The sequence below is a fragment of the Hippocampus comes genome, unplaced genomic scaffold (genome assembly GCF_001891065.2).
Source record: "Hippocampus comes isolate QL1 unplaced genomic scaffold, H_comes_QL1_v1.1 scaffold397, whole genome shotgun sequence".
NCBI lineage: Eukaryota > Metazoa > Chordata > Actinopteri > Syngnathiformes > Syngnathidae > Hippocampus > Hippocampus comes.
The window spans coordinates 370999-394183 of record NW_017804968.1 but is presented as its reverse complement, the minus strand read 5'-3'; the positions used below and the strand labels follow the sequence as shown (position 1 = coordinate 394183).

The following is a 23185-nucleotide window of genomic DNA, read 5'->3' as shown; positions in this document are numbered from 1 at the left end:
TTCTCCACAAGATGACGGCTGCAGCCCGATTCCTCCTGACGCTCCCAGTATTCCAATTGAACAGCTGTTAAGCATCGTCGTTCCTCCCTTGGACTACACACCGTTCATCAGGTGGGTCTGTCTGCTAAAACGTGTGTCTTCTTGCTACCGGGACATTTGCTTTAGCTGTAAGACCTGATGAAAAATGAGTGCTGCTTAATTTCCCTGAAAAAGATTTCAACTTAAAAACTCCACAAAGTGAAGTCAGCGATTTGTTCAAATTAATATGACGCATTTGAAGATAATTACTGGAAAAAAATGTACAAAGACTGAGAAATATGTCCTGGAGTAGCCACTTTAGAGTGCCTGGTTGTCAGCCGTGGAGGTGCGCATGTCATGCAGAGAAAGGCGGAATGCTGAGGAGAGTGGACAACTATTTGTTTCCAAGCCATTAAACATTTTCCCAATATATGTATTTCATAAGTGAGCTTGACTAAAGTTGTGCGCCTTTACTATGCTGACAGATCTCGCCGCGCTTTGTGCTTGTCAGTATCCAAAGTGTCAAGTCAGCGACAGTACAAAGGAAGCGTCTCCATCCCAGAGGGCTTGCGCTTTTGTCTCTCATGTCATCAGCTCAGCCTTCCACCACCTCGCCTTCCCCTCACGCAGGCCATCCCCCGGCCGTGACAAATGAGCCGGTATTTGGGTCTCTTAATCAAAAAGCTATTTCAGGACCCCCGTTGAGCTCATCGCGTCAGTGAGATGTGCCCTCTCCTGTGACCCGCCCCCTCCGTGACTGTGTGTGTGTGTGTGCAGCTGTTAATGGCTGCCGACAATGTGGCCTGCAAAGTGGTCCAAAGGCGAAATGACACACACACACACACACACACACACACACACACACACACACACACACTCAGCTGAAATAGTTCACACTGGCCAATGCTCATTAACTCTTACTTCAGTAGCACGGCTACAGGCTTCCCCTCATCATTAACTCCAGAAAAAGGCAACACTTTTTTTTTCTCCCCCCCATTTATGTTTGCACCTCAGATGGCCACTTGTACTTTTCTCTTCCTCCAACTAAAAACTTTAGCGAACTGCCTCCATTTTTTTTTTTTTTTTTGGCACTGCCTCCCTCTTGTCCTCCTCCTCTTATCACACACAGACAGACACCGAAAACACACTCTTGTGCCATCGTTCAGTGGCATTACAATGAAGCCTTAAAGCAGGAACGCTCGCACCGATGTCATTCGGGATTTACGGCCAGGCGTGTCAGATAAAGCCTGGATTGTGAAGCCACAATTTCCGCTGCACATTTCTCCCATCTGCCTGCCACATTTGCATTCACACAGCATACACATGGCTGCCCGTACGATCCGGCGAGTGTCCAACATTGTAAGGTTTAGTGTCGGAGTGGTAAACGCCAAACTATCTGTCGCACTTTGTGATAGGACCACACAGTCCAAAATGTTGTCATTGAAGATGAGGGCAATGAAAGGATGCAGCAGCCACTGCACTATTTCTGTGAATCACGCTAAGCTAGGCAAAGCGTTTGAATCATGACTCTGGCCTTCCTGTGTGAAATTTGCCTTTTCTGCTGGTGCTTGCGCTGGTTTGAAAGAAGGCAACCTCTCTAAAAAACAAAAACAAATGAATGGATGTTTTTATAAATCAAAAAAAGCTGAGCAAATGAGCACAAGTCGCACTGTTTGAATTTCTTGAAAATTTCGGAATTCGCGCACCTGGCTCAACTGTCAATCAAATGCCACGACTGTGCTATGAAAACAACGGTAGCTTGCATGATGCCAAGTCACAACAGCCTGATTTTCAGAATTCAATAGTTACTGTGGACCGTCATTGTAAAATAAGGATGCAAATATTTAGAAACAAATGTAATATTTCATGACTTTAGTGTCGCTGAGGGTTGTCATAAAAAGTGACAAACGATGCCAAATTTGATGACACGCATTACGTTTCATCAAAGCAGTGCTGCGCCCATTTCATCTGCTCTGAGGTTACATTGTAGAATCCCTCCATTTTCTTTTATGAAGAGCAGCACCACCCTGTGTGGAAAACAAGAAGTACATTGCATGCAAACGCAAGCTCGAACGTGAATAACTTAAAATGATTTGAAAAGAACCAAAAAAAAAAAAAAAATAAAATTGAAACCATAAAATCGCTTAGCTCTGTTCGTTTCTAATGCATTTATTACACTATTGCTGGACATCTGTACAGGAGAAGGAAAGTCAAACAATCGTTTGTACTTGATAAATGTTGTGTAGTTTAAAAAAAAAACTAATACTAAAACAAATAAAAACTAAAAATGAATGAAATGAAAATTATTCAAAACTTCCAAAACTGCTCTAAAAAAAGAAATCAGGACTGAATATAAAAGTCAAACAAATTCAAAACGAACTACATGAAAATCCCAAACTCTTATAACCCTGGTTTACGCCCTCTTAAAAACTTTTGATAATGGCTCTACGAACCAGCTGATATATTAACAAGGTCCGTGCGTAATTCATACAGAACGAAAAATGACACCCCAGTCCTGTTGAACGCCGAGATGGAGGAGAGCCAGCGGAAGAAGCGCTTAGAAAAGATCCAGGCTTACCAGATGGAGCGCGACCTACTGGTGGAGGAGCGCGAACGCAAAGCCACCACCAGGAGGGAACGGATGCAAGGGATTCTGACGCAGTACGAGGACCAGCAGGTGACCTCACCGTCGTCGGATGAACATTAGCAGCAGTCGTTTTGAGTCCCGGTGAAAATAGCCATCATTTCGGCTTGTTTCAAAACGCTTCTCTCTGCTGTCTGTCTCCATCCTTTTCCAGACGGCGATGGTACAGGAGCAACAGAAATTCCACGACATGCGCACGCAGCAGAATCAAAAATCCAACGACACCCGCAAATGGCTTAATAACCGCATAAAAAGGAGGGAGGATAAACTCGCAGTGGATGAAACCTAACCGGCCGCTCCATGGATGCGAAACAAAATTCCCACTTGGCCTCACGCGAGTCTGTTTGAAGCCAAGACAACACATCTCAGGGTTTTACATTGGCTGCGTTCACTCGCTAAGATGCGAATCCATCACTATTGACAGTATCTTATCGATTGTCAAGTGACTGGAGCAAAGAAGTCAAGATAGGCAGCCACAGTGTGCCAAAGTATTACAACTTATGGACCTCAGCATGACCACTAAAAATTGAGTCTTTGAGAAAAAGCTGACAGGGGGAAATGAGTGAAGGCGTGGAATGAATGAGTTTTGGACCTTCTGGCTGTGAAGTGACAGTTCTAAGCAATGTGCAAATCTGTCAGTCTCTTGCACAAATACAAAACAAACTGAACAAAAATCAACTTACTGTACAGTTGTTCATCACCATATCACGGCTCAACTATTTGGGCTCTCACTGTATTCCAGATTTTAAAAATAGTTTTTTTTTGAATTATTTCTTTTTTATAGTGATCCCCCCCCCCCCCAAAAAAAAGTATGTGTCACATCACTGTGTACACAACTACACATCTGCAGTTAGGTAACGAAAAAAAAAGAAAACAATATTTTTGTTTACGAAATAAAAACAAAAATGCTTCTGTAACTATATCTCATGTTTATACAACTAAGGCGATGTATTTTAAATGTGTTTATGTTGATACAAATTTGTTTATGTTCATACAAAAGAAGAAAGGTCAACCAATTGTTTGACAATTAAGTTTACCCCATTACACAATACTTTGTGACTTTTTAATTTTTTTTTTTATAAATCTTTCACGCAACAATTAGAACAAATAAAACAAATTGTAATCCGTCCACAGGTGGTCAAGAAATGACGCAGTCAATTTTCAGACAGTCTCCGATGCATAGGCTACATCGGAGCAGGAGAGCACTACGAACGATTCCAGGAGGTCATTGGGTTGTTTTTGTCAATATCTGCCTGTTCCAATAATTCCCTCTTGTATTGACATATCGTTTGTGTGCAACCAAACTTCAAACAGATTACATGTCAAGTATCCATTGTATCGACGCTGCAGGGACATAGTCAGCCTTGCATCCACCGCCCCGACACACGTGGTAATACTCTGCAAACCGTTTGCTTTCTCGAAGGTCACTGTATTGACTTGATGGCCCAAAGGCATGCCTGTGTTCACACAACCTCCTGCCAGCTGCCGATTGATTGATTGATTGATTGGTCGGTTCATATATAAGTGGGCGCCCTGCCTCCCCCGCGCAAGACTCCAAGTAAGTAAATCTTATGAAGACTAATAGTTGCAAGGCTGTTTGGGGTTTTAATATTTATATGAAGTGTTGATTGGTTGATTTAATTTGGAGTTGGTTACTATTATTCTTGATGAGCAAAAATGCTGGTTGGGAATGAGTGAGATCATGGTGCCATCTAGTGGTTGTGGATATTATCACCTCGTCACTGTGACGCCTGCACTGTGCTCCCCTTCCATAGAACAGATGCTCACAATGGAAACATCTGTTCAATGGAAGGAAGCGGGAATGTAATTGTTGATGCGAAATGTGTGAAATGCGCAATGCAGTCACCATTAGGAATTGCACTCGTCCCAAGAAAAAAAAAAAATGTCGATCTGAGTGACGTTCACATTCAAGTACAACGATGTGATTCTGCTGCCGTTATGTCCCAAAATGGCAAAGTGTGTTCACGGGGCCTTTTTCTGCCCCATTCCTGCTTGATGTGTATTTCACTCCACTCTGTCAGGCCTCATTGATTCCGCCGCCATTTCGTTTCTTCCCCATCCTGTCGTGCATCTTGTGTTTTTGCCTGAGATATTACCCTTGCATTGTAATTGGCTGAATTAATGGAGAGGCTGTTTGACAATTGGCGGCTGTTGGCTCGACGCAAAGATGGCGGACAAAAGGATCGTGCAACCTTGAAAGGAAAGCATGTAAGTTGACTTCCCGCAAGTAATAAGAAAATATTGGATTCTTCAATGGAGCCACATATTAGGATGATGCAATTAAGAGGAACTGGATACACATTCCCTGAATCGTGCGGGGACGGTGGTGAGTCTTTAATTCACTTTTCATTTAAGAGATAATAATTCAAGACCGGCTTAATCGATTTATTTCCACACGCACGGCGAAGGGCGGTCTACCTCTCAGGAATTTGCTGGCTTGCCACGGGGGCTTCCATTGCCTTCAGACAGTCTGAAATCATGCCTTAATGTCCGCAATGGTTCAGTTTTATATGGATATGTTATGCTTTTCCAGACTTCTTTGATATATCTCGAACTCACCTAGCTTCAGGGTGAGAACCTCAGTCATTCGGGAGGTATTCAGTTTTATATGGATATGTTATGCTTTTCCAGACTTCTTTGATTTATCCCGAACTCACCTAGCTTCAGGGTGAGAACCTCGGTCATTCGGGAGGTGTTCACAGTTGTTCCACTGCTCCTCTGCATCAAGGGGAGCTAGGTGAAGTGGTTCGGGCATCTGTTTAGGATGCCTCCTGGTCACCTGTGCTGTGATATCATATTTCCTAGCTTTAAATGCTCAGCAGTGACTCCCGTTTGCTGTAAAGGAGCAAGCAGTGGCCTTCGACTCTGCAAAATCTCTTTGCAGATCAATAATCTGGCACCCAGGCATACTTGGGGATGAAATGGGGTGTGGATACAAGGTGCTTTTACTCCCCCCCGGCTCAATATGCCGCAGTGTTGACCCTTTTTTGGACATGCCACCCTGCTGCGAGTGAATATACCGAGAGGTCAGGTCTCAGAGGCCGGCTCTGCTGATAGAAGACTGAGGAGCAAGACCTTTCAAAGAGAAAAAAACTCCATGCGATCTGTGCTTAAGACTGCAATAGGTAGCAAAAGGCAAGCTTTTTTTCCTTCTTGTAATCCCAACCTCACATTACCCTGTGTAACACCCTCTGCGGCGCACACTTCACAAGCTGCAGACAGCACTGGAGGCTGGACACAATGGCAGACGTCCTAACGTAATTGCGACCTCATTCTTGTAAACCGGGCAATTCCTCTCCCTTTAATCGCCTCTCATTGACTTCACTGTCTCTGCGCTGTTCGTTGGCCGACCTCCAGCCGCGCCATCGTCAGACCGCATAACTCAAGTCCTGTAGACACAGAGTTTATGTTATTTGGGGAGGGTGGGGGAGTGTTTCAGTTTGTAAGACAATCGAGATGACTTCAGCTTGGGAGTTGACCACAAAGGACACGGCTGCCATTTGTAGCTGTCATTAAGTATAACTTCCCAATTCCTGTTTTTTTTTTTTTTTTGTTTTGTTTTTGTGTCACTCACAGATTAGCTTTGCGATGAAATCTTGCTTATTTCCCCGGGGTTCCCACTTATCAATGTCTCCCAAGATCCTCCCTTGTCTCCCTATTAGTTGTGAAGATAAACCGACTCCTATTTGAAGGGTTGAATGGCATCAATTTTTGCGCAGCGTATTTCTACATCTGTGGGGATGTGGACCAAGTGTAATCTGGCTGTGTGCGCACTCAGCATTTGACAGTGTCAAATGTTGACAGCTGTCCTTCACGTGCTTGAAAGATGTAAGAGGGGAGGCTTATGTGATTTGGTCTTAAATGACAAATGTCCTCTGTGCACGGAGACCTGTCTGTCTCATTTAAATCAACCCGAGATGGCAGCGATCCAAAGCAACAGCCCAGTGCATGATGTCACAGCGGCCACAAATTGTCTGTGGTAATAATAGAGAAGTGACTTTGCTGCAGCTGATCTACGTTCCCGCTTTTGCTTGGCAATTTCAGTTTCTTCAGATGTGGTCATACAGAGATAAAGGGGTGGGGCGTGGGGAATGTGATGAAGCATACGCTCAAGTTCCTACATTGCATTTGCTCAAATCACGGCTTGATTGCTTTTGTGTTGCAGACGACTAAATTAATTCCGCGATTGCCGTTTACACACCAGAGCCCAGGGAATGTCAGCTCGCCGGTTCCTCCCGCTGGATTGGTTTGCGCAGTAGCAACTCCGAGAGGATTATTGCACCGCTTAATTTACCATCTGAGGCCTGCGGGTTGCAATAGTTGTTCATTGTGCTTTTTCATTACGTCTTTTGTGGAGGTGGAGAAAGAGGAATTTCCGCTTCCTTCATGACTTTTGGATGGGTGTACTGGATTTCAGGGCATCACATTTGAGTCCCGTGTATTTCCTACAAAAGTGGCCTTGGCTCTCGTCAACGAGGCGCTTCAATGTATCTCCGCAAAAGAGCACGGTCACCTTTCGTATTAAATCCTACAGGCTACAGAAAAAAAACAATCCTCACAGAACCATGACTCAGTCCTTCCACAGCTTCTGTGTCATAAGCATGACATCACTGGCACTGCCCTTTCCTTCAACAGTGGTGTCCATCTGCTCCACGACACGAGTGGGTCAGATTAGCGCCTTATCGGAGCGGGCACCAGCTGTGGCAAACCCGAATGTGTTCCCGAATGCAGTCGAGCAGACACGTCGCAGCCTTGCCCTGAGCTATTTGCTGCAAATAAATCCACACAAACACAAACTGCACAAACGCACACTGCAGTTTCGGTCATTTCTACCCATCTCGATTTTTGGTCTTTGGTGCTTCGTTTGTGATTATAGTCTCTTTCTTGTCCTTACTTTTCTCTTCTACCTTGCACCACCACATACTCCTCCCGGACTTGGTGCAGTTATTTCCTGTTTTACTTTGAAAGAACTCATTGCATGCTTGTCTTGCTTCCTGCATTTCGTGTACTATTCTTCAGCTCCCGTGCAGTCAAGTACAGTATTCAATTTGTGCTACATTTCCAAGTGTATGTTTGACATTTGGGATCCTCTTTTTACGTCTTCTGCAAAGTGCTCATCTCTGTGGGCCTGCATATCTGTTTTGGGACCGTCCCTCCGTCCTTATTCTACCTGCACAGCAATTCCAGACAACTCTCACATGCATCGGCGGCAATGTCGTTTCACTCGCACGGCTCCCTTGAGGGGTGTCGTTGCTTGGTGCAGGGCATCTCGATCTCCAATTGTTATCCACAGCCTTTGAGATGACTTAATCTTCCTGGACTGTCCTCATTTGTGCTGAAATTCTTTACAGGGGCGACAGGCATTGCTTAGCTGCTCCTACCAGACACCGGCATCGCTGCCTGCTTCTGTTCTGTTTGTCCCTTCCTCACAGGGTGTGGCACCACCTTCCCAGTTCCCTCATACTCAGTAGATAAAACTTATTTTCTGTCTTGAGTGTCCCTTCCCCATTATTGCGCAACCAAGCAACTCAACAGGACAGTTTAAAAAAAGCAGTAGCACAAAATGGATGGATGAATGGCGCCATGATAGCTGCACCATCCATCAGTTCATCAATTTATGTGATCTGCACCCCAGATGTCATGACCATATGTCCCTCTTTCGTGGTCCTGCCAGGCTGCAGGAAATAAAAGTGGTTGACACAGACCTGTTCTAATGCAATGTTTTTGACCGAGATACACCATTTCAAAAAAGGTTCCACCTTTTAAAATGAAACATTTCAAATGGAAAGTTAAAGAAAGATTGAGGTCGTGGTTAACCCCAAATAAAGTTCAGCTGTTCTTGTGGGTTTTTTTCCCCCTGATAAATACATTTTTTGCTTTCTTTAAGAAGCCTGAAGAATTTGTGATTTTCAACTATTCCTAATTCCCCCACACTTTATTAATGGTGACCAAACGTTTGAAATGACCTAACCGTCTAATTTTTTAAATATCACAATAAAGAAGCATTACAATAGGGGTGTGTAGACTTTTAATATCCTCTAAATGTCCTGTGGCTAAGCTGTTTAACTGTATTTTTTTTTTTTTTTTTTTAATATCTTGAACAAGTCGTCATCCATTTTATCCCTGCCATCACGATTCATGAAAGCTTATTGGCAGGAGGAGGTTTCCTATTTCGAGGGATGTGAACCAGCTATGTCACAGAGATTCTTTATCCGACTCATTTGCCTGCATGTTTGACGCCGCGTCTATCGCGTGTCGAGCGCTGGCTCCTCGGCAACGGCTCATTAACTTCAAATCCCTCAGGGACCATTGTGAGTTTTGTGTCTGCCTTTTATGTTTTTTAGCGCTCGCGTTATCGCAGTGCGCTCTTGTCACTATGGATCGCGCACGACCGTCATCTCCCCCCCCGCCCCCGTCTTGTCCGCAAGCGTCTTGTTTATGGTCTGCGCGTGGCAACGCAGCCGGTCCTCTCTCGCTTGTTAGTGCTTCAAATCAACCACTTGGTCGTTTGCCACGGCCTCGCGGGCATATACAGTAGGTGGCGCTCTCAGGTGCGTTGCAATTCGCTTGATTTAACTACAGCTGTCAGTGACGCTAGAAAACCCCGGGCCTTCTGTTCCCTGCACACCACGCCTCAACTCTGCGTAACCCTCACCCGCTGTGACCTCCTGGTGTTTCTTCCCCACTTTCTCCAGACAGCACTGTGTCGCTAAGGGGGTCAAACATGCCTGCGACGACGATGTCGAGCTCCGAGGACTCCAACACGGTGGCGCTGGGGATGCGTCAGTCAGGAGTGCTCAGCCTCATTTGATGATAGTTTTCAGTGGCTGAATAAGGACACGGTGGTGCGGCAAACGGGAGTCGTTGCGGTCTGAAGTAGAAACCGCCTTATTGTTGCTTGTGGATTTTCTCATTTGGCCAGCTCGTTTCATTTTCAGGGCATTGAATTGATCGCGACCGCACTGTTCTGGAACCGCGCCTTGTTGCATGAACTGACGGCGCCTTCTCGGATTAGAGGCGAGACATCCATCCAGAGGAAGTCATCATTGGCAAGTAAATAATCCCCCCCCCCCCCAAACACACACATTTTATTCCAAACCGAGAATTTATTCACCATCCTTTACAAAAATGGAGTTCGCCCACTCTAGTTCTCAGTGGCTCAATTTTGCTACAGGTTTTAGGATGTAGCATGAGGTGGACACACAGTTTGCTTTGACAGGCTCCATAAAATGATGTGGCGAGTCGGATCTTGAGTTTGACACCGACGCACCAAACGCCAAACTTTTGGCAAGCGACTTGCCACTGACTTGCATCCTTTCCTACAGTGCCGTGTAAAAAGTATTCGCCCCTTCCCGATTTATGTGTTCATTGCATATTTATCACACGCAAAGGTTTCAGTTCATCAAAACAATTCTAAGATCACATAGAGACTCCCCAAAGAAATACAAAATGCTGTTTCTAAATGCCAATTTAATTTATTAAGGCACAACAAAAAAAATGCAAAACTACCTGTCCGCAAGTCAAAAGTATTCCCCCTCCTTGTTAAATCACAAAGTAACTGTGAGTAGTGACAATTTTTGGAAAGCTGAGTTCAATTTCACAGGCAACACTCGAGGCTATATGTGCAGATTTTCAACGTTCCGTGTTAATTGGCTAGCTTGTGGCCACCTAAGCCCGGCCGGCTTTTGTCACCGCACGCATTGAATTTTTAGCAAAGTGAGCGGGCGCCACGCTAATGCAGCCATCGCCGAACGCCGACCGTTGTCATGTCCGTGCTCATCCTGCCTAACCTCTGCCCCCGGAATTAGCACTGGATTAGCCGCCGCTCATGTGCATCATGGAACGGAATGTTCCTTATTTGCATATTTTCCCCGAGTTATTGTGTGGAGTTGTAATCCACCGAGGGAAAGGATGTTCTGCGCTGATAACACATGCAGATGCCACCCAAAAATTTCTACTGTAAGATCAAATTCAACCTGCCAGATGGAATGTTGATCGGCATCACATGCAGAAATGTGCGCCTGGAAAACATGGTGACGTTCAGTCCGGCGGTGACATTGAGTATACTGACAGCGAATGGACAGTGAAATTTGCGGCATATCAATCCCGCGTTCTGAAGGTGTGAAGTGGGAGTGAGTTCCGTGAGGAGGAAGAGGCAGCTGGAATTAGGTGAAATAAACGACCAGATTCAGGGGATTTTGCAGTCATAAATGAAGAGCCGTTCGTATGACACCTTGAAATGGGCTCACACGTTGTCATTTTGGTCATTCGTTCACCAGCAAAAGACATCATTTTAGTCCTCTGCTCATGCAGCTGTTTGAACATGAAACATGTGAAAAGTGGACACTTTGAAAGTGTCATAATGGCTTGATAAATCGCTCAGGATTGTCTTTCAGGGCCATCTGATGATCGTGTCTTCTGTTGACTTCAATCGAGAGGGGTGAGAGAGTGGTCAGATTCAGCGCGATTGTCGAGATTTAGAGGGTAGAGTTTGATCAAGATCGTTCGGTGATTCAAGGTCATGTGAAGGATTTTTGCGAGGCGCACCTGACTGTAAGCCATTGATTCAAGGCGACGGGCCAGTGTCTCCGTAATTTGGCTGGCGATCAACCAATTAGGATCAGTCATAAATCAAACACGCACGATAACTCGAAACCGCGAGATTTTTTTTTTTTTTTCTAAACCACTTTGGCTCTTTCCCCAAGACGCCGCAACGAAGAGCCTCCACCGCGGGAAGCCTTATCAAAGCGTCCAAACACGGCAGTCGGGAGCTGTACACATAATGCGGCAAGATGAATGGCCCCAGCCGCAACACAATGGCGCTAAATTAAATCACTGATGTAACACGCACCCCGCCAATGGTCCTCCCCTTTCTCACATCGTCCTCGCGCACACGCTAGGACCTCTTTGTTCTGCCGCCTAATATATTCTCAATATCGCCTCGGAATCGACGTCAATTTCACTTCATTATGCAAATGACCCAAGTGAATAAAGAATGATTTTTTTTTTTTTCTTTTCATGTTCACGTCGCCTCAAAGCCCTCCTTCACCTGCATGTGACGGGCGTGCGTGTAAACACGACGGAAAATGCGGCATCGCCATATGTGGCATGGGTGCATGAGAACAGGTGTTGTCGCACAATTCTATTACTTCCACCAGGGTGCACTCCCACCCCCTCCATGTTGCATTCCCACGTCCCGGGTGCAAGGGAGACACCTGCCCATCGCGGGTGACCTGACAGGTGTCGGTACCACTCTAGTGTGAGACGCCCCGGGGGCGCGTAATCTCTGACCCCATAAACAAACTGTAAACAGCTGTACCAAAGTTTTCAGCTCAACCGTGACTTTTTAGAGACATTTTTACCTCACCTAGTCAGTGATAATTTTACAGTTTGAGCCCTGCAAGTCCCAGGGACTCGCTGATCAGAAAAGTATGAGTCCCATTATGCATTTAGAGAGTCCCAAATTTCTAAAATTATCTACTTATTCAATCGCATATGGTAGTAACACAAACAACAACAATATACATTGATAATAGGTTTATTTCTTATTAAAAAAATGCTGCAAAAATTTACGGTAAATAATTCAGGCATATAAGATTATTATCGCAAAAAAACTATCCAACTTTAGCTGCTTCCTCTGTGATATCTCCGCAAAAAACTTTCGCAACACTTGTTTTAACGTTACACAACTTGGCAATCGTCTGATTCCCGCGACGTGAAGGCCGAATCTCATCTCGTGAGAACAGAAATCTCATCACGCGAGATTACTTAATACGAGATCAAAACAACAATGGCGGTGATTATCAAACTGTGATCGTTGCTGTAAAAAATATTTACCGTAGGTTTTTTTTTTTTTTTGCATGAGAAATTTCCTTGCGTCCCAAAAACGCACATTATTTGGAACTGTGCGTCCCGCGGGAAAATTCTCTGTGTTGACATTGTTTCAACCTGCAATCAACTTCATCTTGAACGGGTCTCAAACCTCTGCAAGTGTCTGCTTTGGTCTTGGCTTGGTCTCATCCGATCAAAGCTTCAGCCTGCCTCAATCTTAGTCTGGACTCACTCTCAACAAGCGGCTCTCGACTGCCTGTAGCAAGTCTACGCTGGAAATTAGCAACCACATTGAAGATGACTGACTGGCAGTTGATATTATGCCAGGGCAATTTAATCTGCCCAGGGTCTTTAGAATCACTTGTTTATATTCAGTTTTTTTTTTTTTTTAAATTAAGATTTTTTCAGCAATTATCTTCAAACGTGTACATATTTAGAAACAAATCTCCGACTTCACTTCAGGGTCTGTAACAGCGGTTACTCCAGTGGACAGCTCATGTTATCAGGTTACAGGGTGCGCGAAAGGGTTAAGTACAGTAATGAAGTTTTTGTCCGTTCTTACTGACCCACGCGTGTGGTGGTGTGGTGGTGTGGTGGGGGTTGCGGCGTGCGGTCCTGGTCCACTTCCCCGCAACATAGCAAGAATCAGCAGGCGCAGCAGAGCGCAACCCCGGGTGCGGAGCGCGCGTGAGAACGGATGAGGATGGATTGATAGAGGTTAGGGTCGTTGGAAGAAAAGGAGAGTGAGTGAGAGTGGGCGGTCCGGGGATGGGGGCAGAGGCAAGGTGGCGGGATTCTGCGTCCAAGTGACGCGCATGCGCACGGGAGGGAGAGCAGGAGAGAGAGAGAAGGGGAGGGGGCAAGCGGAGGAGGACGAGCCGAGCCACGGAGAGACGCAGTGGGGCCACGGTCCGAGCACATCGCCGCACCGACCAAACCATCAGCATCTCTGCAGCTTCGTCCCTTTTCCCTCCTCCTCCTCCTTTTTCCTGTTTCATTGCTCTTTTTTTTTTTTTTTCCTGACTGAATCGCCGATCGAGTAGAAGACTGTGTGGCTCGAGCCTTGCAGTATGGAGAGCTTGCAGAAAAACACGCACTAAAACGTGAGATTTACCGGGTGGAGAGAGAGGAAGAGAGAGCGAGAGACTACGTGTGCATGTAAGTGCCCCCCCCCCACCCAATCTCTCCTCACCTCCTTCTACTTCCACTATACCCAACGTGTGCTCTCTTCCCTTCTGCAGTGACAAAAATGAAGAAGTTCAACATCAGGAAGGTGTTGGACGGCTTGAAAGAGGCGTCCTCCTCGTCCTCGTCCTCCTCCACGATCTCCTCCTCCAACCCTTTGGTCCAAGTGGGTCCGCAGGAGAACCATCTGGTCCAGGAGCAGCTCCAGTCTGAGCATTTCCAGCTCTGTAAGGTAAAAAGCGAATGTGGGGTGGTGGGTGCGGGGTTGGAAATGTATAGGATGTTGTCAGCATAGAGCACAAGTGTGTGTGTGTGTGTGTGTGTGTGTGTGTGTGTGTGTGTGTGTGTGTGTGTGTGTGTGTGTGTGTGTGTGTGGAGTGGGGGGGTACTTTTGTTTTAAATTTTAAGAATTATGCTTTTCACAACAGTTGGTTTGAGATTTTTAAGAATTCCACATGGGGACAGTGTCAAACCCTCTTGGCCTTTCCACCCATGTCACAGGAAATAAAATGCATTTTAAGTTCAGCCCCCCCCCCCTCCCCCCGCTGCTACTTAAAAAAGGACTACATCAGGGGTCCCCATGTTGCTTTTGCGTCCGGCGTGCACCCGTTTGCGGCGTGAACTGTCATATCAGAGGGGATTGGCCACGCTGATCCCCTCTTGCATAATCAGCTTGCTTTGGATTAGCGGAATGGTGGGGAATGGGATATCACTGGAACAGAGTGTATATGTTGTCCCGTCGTTCACCATTCTCTCCCCTCCATACTTTACCCCAAATGTCATTGATCCGTTTTGGGGCTGGAGAGGAGAAGGGGGGGGGGGGGGCTGATGGCACCCTGAAGTGAGTACTTTAAGTGGAATTAGAAGAAACAAACCACTCCCACTCGCCTTTTATTCCCCCCGACTCCAGCATCCACAATAACAGCATATGTGGATGGGGTTAATAATGCAGCATGCGCCCCGCACGCTCTGTGGTTGCTTGGCCTCTGTGTCCTGTGGTGTCAAGTCAGTAGGTACAGTTGTTTAATGTTCACACTCCGCTTTGTGCGTCTTAAATGGTGACAGACTAACATGGAGTGAGCGCGCCACAGGCTCCACTCGGTTGCACTCGCCCGGCTTTCTTGCTTCTATTAGAAGAATTATTTTCGTGAACAGATTCACTTCAGCCGCACTCGCATCGGGGAATATCGAAGAACCTATTTCCACTGTTATCGTGTGTTGTCAGTCCTCAAAAGTCTCCACTTTGCTGCAGATGCCCGTATTCCTGCACCTCTTAACTCATTCACCTCCAACAAAGTTTATATTCGTTAGCTGGAATACAACCGTTTACTGCGACCGATATACATTTTCGTCACGTGTTTTTCAACGGCTTGGCATGAAAAAAGGTCTCACCCAGCTTGTCGGGAATGTAGGTTGGTCAACCACTGTAATGACTACCAGATCCCGCTCGATGGTGGTGTGGCAACACTTTGGATTTGAGATCAGCAAAGCTTTTGAGTAGAAGATATCGATATAGAAGGGTACTTGCTGTGGCCATCCTTAGCTGTGACACATTCGATAGTTGAATCCAGTTCAGACCCTGGAGTTATACACGGTCACATGAGCTCAGCCAAGTCAACTTTGTGGGGAGCTCTGCTTTGAAAATGGCGATCCGTGAATCAGTTCATTTTCTCTTCAATGAAGTTCATCAAACCTCCGTCGGTAGGTGCATGAGACCTGTTTTGACATCCAAGTACGTATTTATTTAGGCTTTTTTTTTTTTTTTTGGGAGGGGGAGCTAGCAAGCTGCATTATCTGTGTATATCTGCTGTGTATAGAAATACAGACATTACGTGTATGAAGAGCCAGATGTTTACACTGCGTGTGTATCTGTGAATGGGCAGGCAGATGTTTACACAATGTATGTGAATGGACAAATGAGCATTTCCAATCTGTGCATGTGAATGTACAGCTGGATTATTACATGACATTACGCGAAGGGATGGATTCTGTTTGTGGATGTGCAAACAGATATGCACATTCTGTGTGTATGTGAAAAGTTAGATTGACTGTGGCGTTATGTCATTTATGATATTCTGTGTTATTGTATGTGAATCGCTGGAAAAAGTGGCACAAAATTATACTCCTGCATTACCTGCTTCTCAGCATCACACATTTCCAGGCCCATTCCAAAATATTGTTCAATGAATACTTCCCGACCAATGTGAATGGCAAACACTTCTCATTCACTCGTGCAGGTAGGTGTACCTAATGTGGTGGCCGGGGTGCGCAATTCACACCACGGCTCGTTTGCGAGGCCGGCAGGTGTCTGTGCATGCACTTGTCTCCCCTTACGTAACATCCTTTACCGTCTGCCACTGAGCAAACAAAACACAGCCCTCTGCCAGATGACTGATGTCATAAAGCCACAGTTACACACCTACAGAGGAGCAGAGTGGGGTAAAGCAAAACAAAAACAAAAATACAGGTAAAATCTCTTGTGTTTGTTGCGGATTTCCTGTATCTTCCGATTTAATCACCACTGCATGTGGGAGGCGGTGACGGAGAGAAAAAAAAAACAAGAGAAAAAATAACCGAGAGGAGCGGTAGAGGAGGAATCTCAAAATAGGGCCATGATTATAAAAGCATCCTAAATAGCCAAGCCAAATATCAGTGTGAACGAAAAGTACATTGGCTGTGTTCAGATTCATTCATTTCTTACTCTCTGATCACTAAATCGGGATTTTTACATATGGTGCACCTCCGTTTTACACAAGATCAGTCTTAAACGTATTAAAACACTCTTTTCAAAAAGTATTCCTCAGCACCTCTCCTCACTCTCTGGTAGACTATCACATATAAATTCATACGTATTGACACTACACGTTCGAACAGCGCTACAAAATGGCAAACTCACTGGAAAAGCAGTGATTCCGAACACAGCCTTTGACTTCTCCACTTCCACATCCATCTGCTGTGTTTGTTTACGCCCGCAACCAGGTGCGCACTACAATTTCCCAAAGTAACACCGCAGCTGTCAAATGCTAATTGAAACTCTCCCGTCCCTGCGCAGACCGTCCGTCATGGCTTCCCGTACCAGCCGTCGTCCATGGCGTTCGACCCCGTTCAAAAGATCCTGGCCATCGGCACTCAGAGCGGAGCGCTCAGACTGTATCCTTTCTAAGGCGCGGTTGCCCTACTGTGACGCCCGAGGAGTAATAAAATCCCGGCATTCCCCTGGAAACTGGCGGTGGGTAAGTGAACGTCCACAGTGCAGTGTTCCAAAAACATATTCAAACAAAACAAAAAAAAAACTTTTACCAAAGCAATGGACCTGAAGAGGACTTCTATTTTTTTGTTTACACAAGTATCTGTATTTAGACTTAAATACATGGTGCAAGTACACATGCCAGAAACCCCCAAAAAGTTAGCGAAATTAACGTGTGAGCAGAGCGCGGTGGCAAACGGCGACGACAGCTTGCAAACAAACGCCGCCGCGGGGAGTCGTACGGCTTCAGAGGATGCCGGCTAGATCGCCGCTGTCAGGCTTGCTTTTACAGGTCCTCCGTGTGTACCTTTGCCTGTCCAACAATACGCGCCAGCTCATTAGCGTGACCGAGAGCTGACGGCTTGGCCGTTCCATCGCAAGCCGTTCGCTGGCAGCCGCCGCTTCGACTCAGGCTTGCTCACCTGCGATGTGAAGGTTAGGAAATAAATTCACGGGCGGGAATAGAACCGCTCTTGGACTGCTGAACAGACAGTGTCAAGCCAAGTCAAGTTTATATATAGTGCCCTTAATCACAAAAGTGTCTCACAGGGCTTCTCTGGCTCCCAGTTCACAAATAGAGCGGTGAAGCGGCAGTGAAAGAGGCCAAAATCCAGATTTTAAGTGTTTTTTTTTTTTTTTTAAGTGACGGGACCAACAGTTTTGTGCTGGTACAATGTCAAGAACGAGGGAGGATTACAGTGCGCCTCGCCGACTGGGAAAAACTAAACAGTAAGTGAGTGGGACGCTCCTACGAGCTGCCATTCACTTCCCGCCAGGCTGAGTACCAGTCGCTTTGAAATGGAACCGAGGGACGTATCTGGAGTTTGACAGATTGCCGGCTCAGACAAAAGTCTTATCGGAGTCAAGGTCAAGTTGGAGTCGTGCGTCTCTTTTTTTTTGTCTGCTCATCTAATGGCAGCGATAGCAGTGCAGTGCGCACAAATGGAGCCGTAATGAAGACTTCATGTTGCGGTTGGAGCAGTGGTGGGTGGATCTTTTTTTTTTTTTTTGGTATAGTCAATCAGATTTTAGCCTCTGTAATCAGCCCACTGCTTTCAAAATCAATTGTGCTGTCTGATACTAGTTCAATCATATTCGCAAAGGGGCTGTTTCTGCACATTGTGGTTAAATAATTGCGCCTCCTTTTGGTATATGCGAACTGGCCACTGGGGTCAGTCCAACACAGACATGCAAACACGAACGAAAAAGAGTTTTGAAGGTGACTCGCGAAGCTGCATTACTTTTAGTTACGGCCTGAGTGATATTTGACAGAATAAAATTTTGATAACGATTAATCGGCCAATTAATTAAAAAAAAACTCAAAACTGTGAATTAATCGGTCAAGCGATTAGTGTTTTTTTACGGAGGACAAAGAATACATGTAAGTACTGTCATATTGTCTGTCAACATCTGTCACTGCATTATGTTCAAATATCCGTTGCTTTAAGGGTGAAAACACGGCTACATGCAGTAGATTCTATTTGCTAGCTTGTTTATGGAGTTTTTCCATCATGGGCTAGCATTTAGCTGGAAGGACTTCAAGGTCAAGTTGCGTGGTTGTTTTAAATTCCCCCAATGTGTAATTCTCTTGTTGTATTGTGTTTTTCTTGTTTAGTTTTCAAATTGATGCTTTCTATAATTGCCACATAATGGGTGGATTAATCTGATTACATCCCCACTTGACGGCGCAGGTACCAAATGCACTGTTGGAGCTCATCAATTTGGATGTTCTACTTCAAGTTTGGCAGAGTGTAGCCGATGACAAACTAGCTGGTACACACATTTCTCCGAGGAGTCTTTTTTTTTTTTTCCCTGTGTGTTTTGCTGTAATTGTGTACGGGTTTGTTGTGTGTGGCTCTCTGAGCTGCCAGGATATTTGGCGGCACCCCCCACCACCCCCCACCCCCCCTGCAGAGAATTACAGGAAGTGGCAGATCAAGAGCCTCGGGCTGGCACTGTGGCACAGCACTGAGAATTACAGCAGGAACAGGAGGTGTGTACATGTGTGTCAACGTCTGTGTGTGCGTGTGTGTGTATTCTCTTGAGGTGAACGGCTGATCCCCTCCAGAGCAGTAAAGCCCATCACTTTTCTTGTGATCCCATCCCAGAAGTGCCCCGTGTTTGATGGCCGGTGCTCCTGAATGCGAGGACGTTGTACCGTCGGTTTTGTGTGGATGGAGGGGAAGGACGACGAGTTCCTCCCCCCGGCTTGACGAATAGAATTGCTATTGATCTGCGTGCGGTTACGGCTCCTCAGGATTCACTTTTCATACCGTGTTGCGTTTTCACTCGGAAGTGCTGTCGTGTGGTCTGAATATTTTTATTTCGATTGACGTGTTCAGTTTGTCAACTGATGCCCTTGAGAGATTGGTTTTCTAAAACAGCTATAAAATATGTGCTACATTGTGCATCTGTCCATCCGGTAAAGTGGAAACTTAATGGGGGATTACTCAGACTGTATGAATGGGGAAACAGATGTTTACATTACCTGTCTGTGGCTGGATTGAGCGATTTAAAAAAAATAAATTGTTCGTGAAAGTGCAGACAAAATGATTTAATTGTGTGTAAAAACCATTGTGCTGCTCTTTCTGGCGTGCCCTCCTTGGCCACCCGGGAGCAGTATAAGACAGATGTACTCTCAGCTCGTCAGTTTGGCATTCATATTAGTTGTTCTTCGCAAAGGATAAAGGATGTAACATGCTGCAACGTTCGTGTTCAATACATTCCTGAAGGGGTTATTGCACAGCAACATGGATGCTATTTAGCATTAAGCTAGCAGACCATAAGGCAAGCAGAGAAGTTCTTACTTGCCCTGACCGCTCCCCGCAAGCAGTTTTTGTATATGCGTGCGTGCGTGCGTTTTAGCTGCGACGTAATCAAAGTATATTTCGGGGTTTTCCCAAGCGCGACCTGTGCTCTGCCACTTGTCACAAGTGGAAAACAAATTGTGCTGCATCAGTGCCGCAACAATTTGGCCGCCGCTCCTTTTGCAGGCACGGCGTCTGCTGACAAGCCCGTCTGCTAAAGTCCTTTAACTTGGACAAGCGAGCCAAATAGGATGGCAGTCTGTGGGATGACTGCACTTGTCTCCCAAGCAGTTCCGATCTTGTCCACGAGTGGCCCCGACCGTGCGCACACTTAAGTGAGACTTATGACTTTTGAATTATACTTCCAAAGCCCTTAATGAAAAGATTCGGGAAGGTATTAGCCTTAATCCGAGGGAACGTTGCGCACATGCTCGCCGTGCCATCAGTCTTCACGTGAGTCACTGTGATTCGGGATGCTCCGCGTCATCTCTGCTCATGAGTGACTAATTTCTTCCGAGGATAAAAGTCTTGATGACCTCATGCGAGGTTATCAATGATGGCTACTGCTTGAAGAGAATACTTAACAGGGATTGTTCTGGAATTGTTATTTTTCCACTGTATGTACAATTTCGAATTAAGGCATGCAATGTGTGTGCGTGTGCGTGTGCGTGTGTGTGTGTGTGTGTGTATATGAGATGTCAGAAACAATGCCTGTGAGGTCAGCAACCTGCGCGGTAATTGTTCCCAGCAGACTGCACACATACACCCACTTTTGCTTATTTTCCTCAGCCAATTACCAAACTGAAAATAAAACAAAGAGAACGACACGTTGCGTAAAACAACCACCAAATTTTCCTTCAGGTAGTTTAATGCTAACACCCAATGAAAAATGCCATGAACTGGCTAATGCTAATTGATAGTTGTATTGTTATTCTTTACATTCTATTTAATTCGTTATTACTACATCGTTTTATACAGCGCAATATTATCGAGTGCAAAGTTTTTTTGTTGGCTGTTTTGAGGAGGCTGGGGTGAATGCATTTCCGTTTCTTTCAATGGGGAAAAGATCATTTGACATCTTGAGGGCTGAGTTTGGTTGGCTGCACAAATTAGCGTTAGCTTGTGATAAGCGCCGCTTGTCAAAGTTGTCGATAGTGCAGCGCTGGTGGGGGATTTCCTGTATGCTTCGTGCTTCCGCAAGCAGATTGCTTTGACGAAAAAAGAAAGTGTCATTTGACTTCTTTCATATCAAATGAATTGATTGTGTGGATGTTTCTGAGTTGAAGGTTGGGCAAGTCAGGTTCCAGTGTTGACCATCTTCTTTCAAAGACAATGTTGAAGCTAAAGGACAAAAAGGTTGCTCTCAGATGAGGATTTACGACCACCGTTTCTGCTTCTGCTGCAGCTGCAGGGTTGATCGACCCACTTGTGTGGCCCGCTAGCTTGCCCATCGATTACGACTCACGCTCGATATCCTCCTGTACTGTCGCGGTGCGACCGCGCCACGGCTTCGTCACTGTCAAGTTCCTCAAGTGAGTGCGCGTGTGGTGTTTGTCGTGCGTCCTCCTCGCCGCGTATCTCAATGCGTGGTCACCCTCAGGCTTTTACTGATTTCAAATTGGCAACATTTAAATACTCCAAACAACAGTCTTTTCTTCACGCTCTTGAATGAGCCACACTTTTGTTAGCGTGCTCTGTTGGCAAATTAGAAATGGGATTTTTTTTTGTTTTTCTGGCTGTGAATATTCCGCCATTGTTTCAGCAAAGCCCCAAGGTAACAGGTCAGAGCGACACTTGTTACATACAGCGGCATTACTGATTACAAAGGCGGAAGAAAGTGACAAAATGCACCCAAAATTGGGACTCCATAATAGAACTTGATGGAACAAATGTTAGAATTGGAATGCAGGTCAAATTTTCTGATAGGTCAGCAGAGAAGGCCTTGCTGGCCGCCGAGCATTATACATCAATGGCCTTCTTGTCTGCCCAATGATAAAGGCTTCACATTACGCCAGCTCTTTAATTCAGCGTCAAGCTAATCATACACGACAGCGACACAGAAGTTCACTTGGCTGAATCGATAAAAATGCAAACCTTAATTACCTTGGCGATGCACGCAGACAGTGGGGACATCGGAGCCTCACGTTCGGAAAGATCTTTCCCGCGGAGACTGTGGCTGCGCTTACAAAACAATGGCCCAGCGGAAAAATGGGATAAGAATTTCGTCGTTCGACATGTTGGCAAAGCTCTACTTGCAGTAGACTGTGCTGCGATACTGACATGCGAATGGAACGGGTTCCTTTGTAATTATTGATGACATTACAGCTGATGAATGCAGCAGAGGATGAATTTGGAAGTGTTTGAGTTCATATTCGGCCAAATCCTTTCATATTTATTGGATAGCGCTTCACAGTGCAAAAGACTCGGAGTGTCCTGCAAATGTAGCTAAAAAAGTTTATTAAGGCACAAACTAGGAATGTTATGCAATGGCCAAGTCATTCACTTGACCCGAATCCAAACTTCAGGTTTGTTGCACTATTTTGCTCTCTTTTGGGAAAATAATCAAAAATGTGTTCCGTTATTGCTCCTGTTTACGCAATCCTAAATCTCCGGAGAAATATCAGCCAGCCTGATACAAAGTTCATTTTAATTGGAAAAAAAATGGAAGCAAAATATTCAATTAGCTGACCAGCATGCCATGCTTTTACATTAGAATGTGATGAAAGCCCTCATTATGTGGAAACATAAAACTGAACCCACCCGGCGGCCACTTTGGGCTGTACAAAAACAAGAAAAAAGCTCGTAGACAATTAAGCTGAAACATACTGCATGGCACAGGAGTCATCTTTCACAATTAATCAAACGTCTTCTTATTCTCGCGATTGACTTATCAATCCATCCGCTAATTGTCTCGCCGTTCATTAAAATGACACAGCTAATTAGCGACAGGCCTCGTTAGCCTGCGTCATTAAGATAGAAATGAGCCATTCTTTGCTCATCAGTGTTTTTTTATTTTTATTTTTTTGGGGGGGGTTTAAACAAAATTATTTTTTAGATTTGTGGAGGTGTTGTTGTGCTTACTTGGCGCAATCGGACTCCTCTCATTGGACTCCAGGAGTGATTTTCTTCCATATTTAATATGCTCTGCCTAAACTTCTGCAGTGACGCTCATGATTTTTGGTGGTACTCCATTTGGTTCACAGACTGTCATTGGCAATACAAGTGCTAACATAAAGTGTCTGTGCAGGTAAAAAAAAACAAAACTGTTTTCCGCAGCCATTCTCCAGCCCACACAGTAGATGCCGATATGACTGTTCTGCTTCTGTGCTTCAATTTCGTCCGGAATATTCGCTGGAACCTCGCGCCGCCGTGCACTTACCTTCTTTTGCTCAGGGCTCGCTATTACTTTTCCTCGTGTTCCTCTAAACAACT

The 23185-nt window shown here is 45.4% G+C and overlaps 2 protein-coding genes across 6 annotated transcripts in view; both read left to right on the top strand.

Annotated features, from left to right (window-relative positions):
* adgb (androglobin) overlaps positions 1 to 3563 on the top strand; it is a 30846-nt gene extending 27283 nt beyond the window's left edge. The window contains exons 31-33 of the mRNA XM_019889575.1: positions 12 to 111; positions 2512 to 2695; positions 2817 to 3563. Of these exons, the coding sequence (XP_019745134.1) occupies positions 12 to 111; positions 2512 to 2695; positions 2817 to 2951 (419 nt within the window). The 3' untranslated portion in view covers positions 2952 to 3563. The remainder of the gene's footprint in view (positions 1 to 11; positions 112 to 2511; positions 2696 to 2816) is intronic.
* A 9472-nt stretch (positions 3564 to 13035) lies between these two features.
* stxbp5a (syntaxin binding protein 5a (tomosyn)) overlaps positions 13036 to 23185 on the top strand; it is a 52074-nt gene continuing 41924 nt past the window's right edge. For 4 of the 5 annotated variants that reach the window (XM_019890236.1, XM_019890228.1, XM_019890221.1 and 1 more), the window contains exons 1-3: positions 13041 to 13672; positions 13756 to 13931; positions 16752 to 16849. In XM_019890236.1, coding sequence (XP_019745795.1) covers positions 13764 to 13931; positions 16752 to 16849 — 266 coding nt within the window. In that variant the 5' untranslated portion in view covers positions 13041 to 13672; positions 13756 to 13763. Of the gene's footprint in view, positions 13673 to 13755; positions 13932 to 16751; positions 16850 to 23185 lie in introns of all 5 variants that reach the window. The other variant, XR_002170617.1, reaches the window with a different exon arrangement.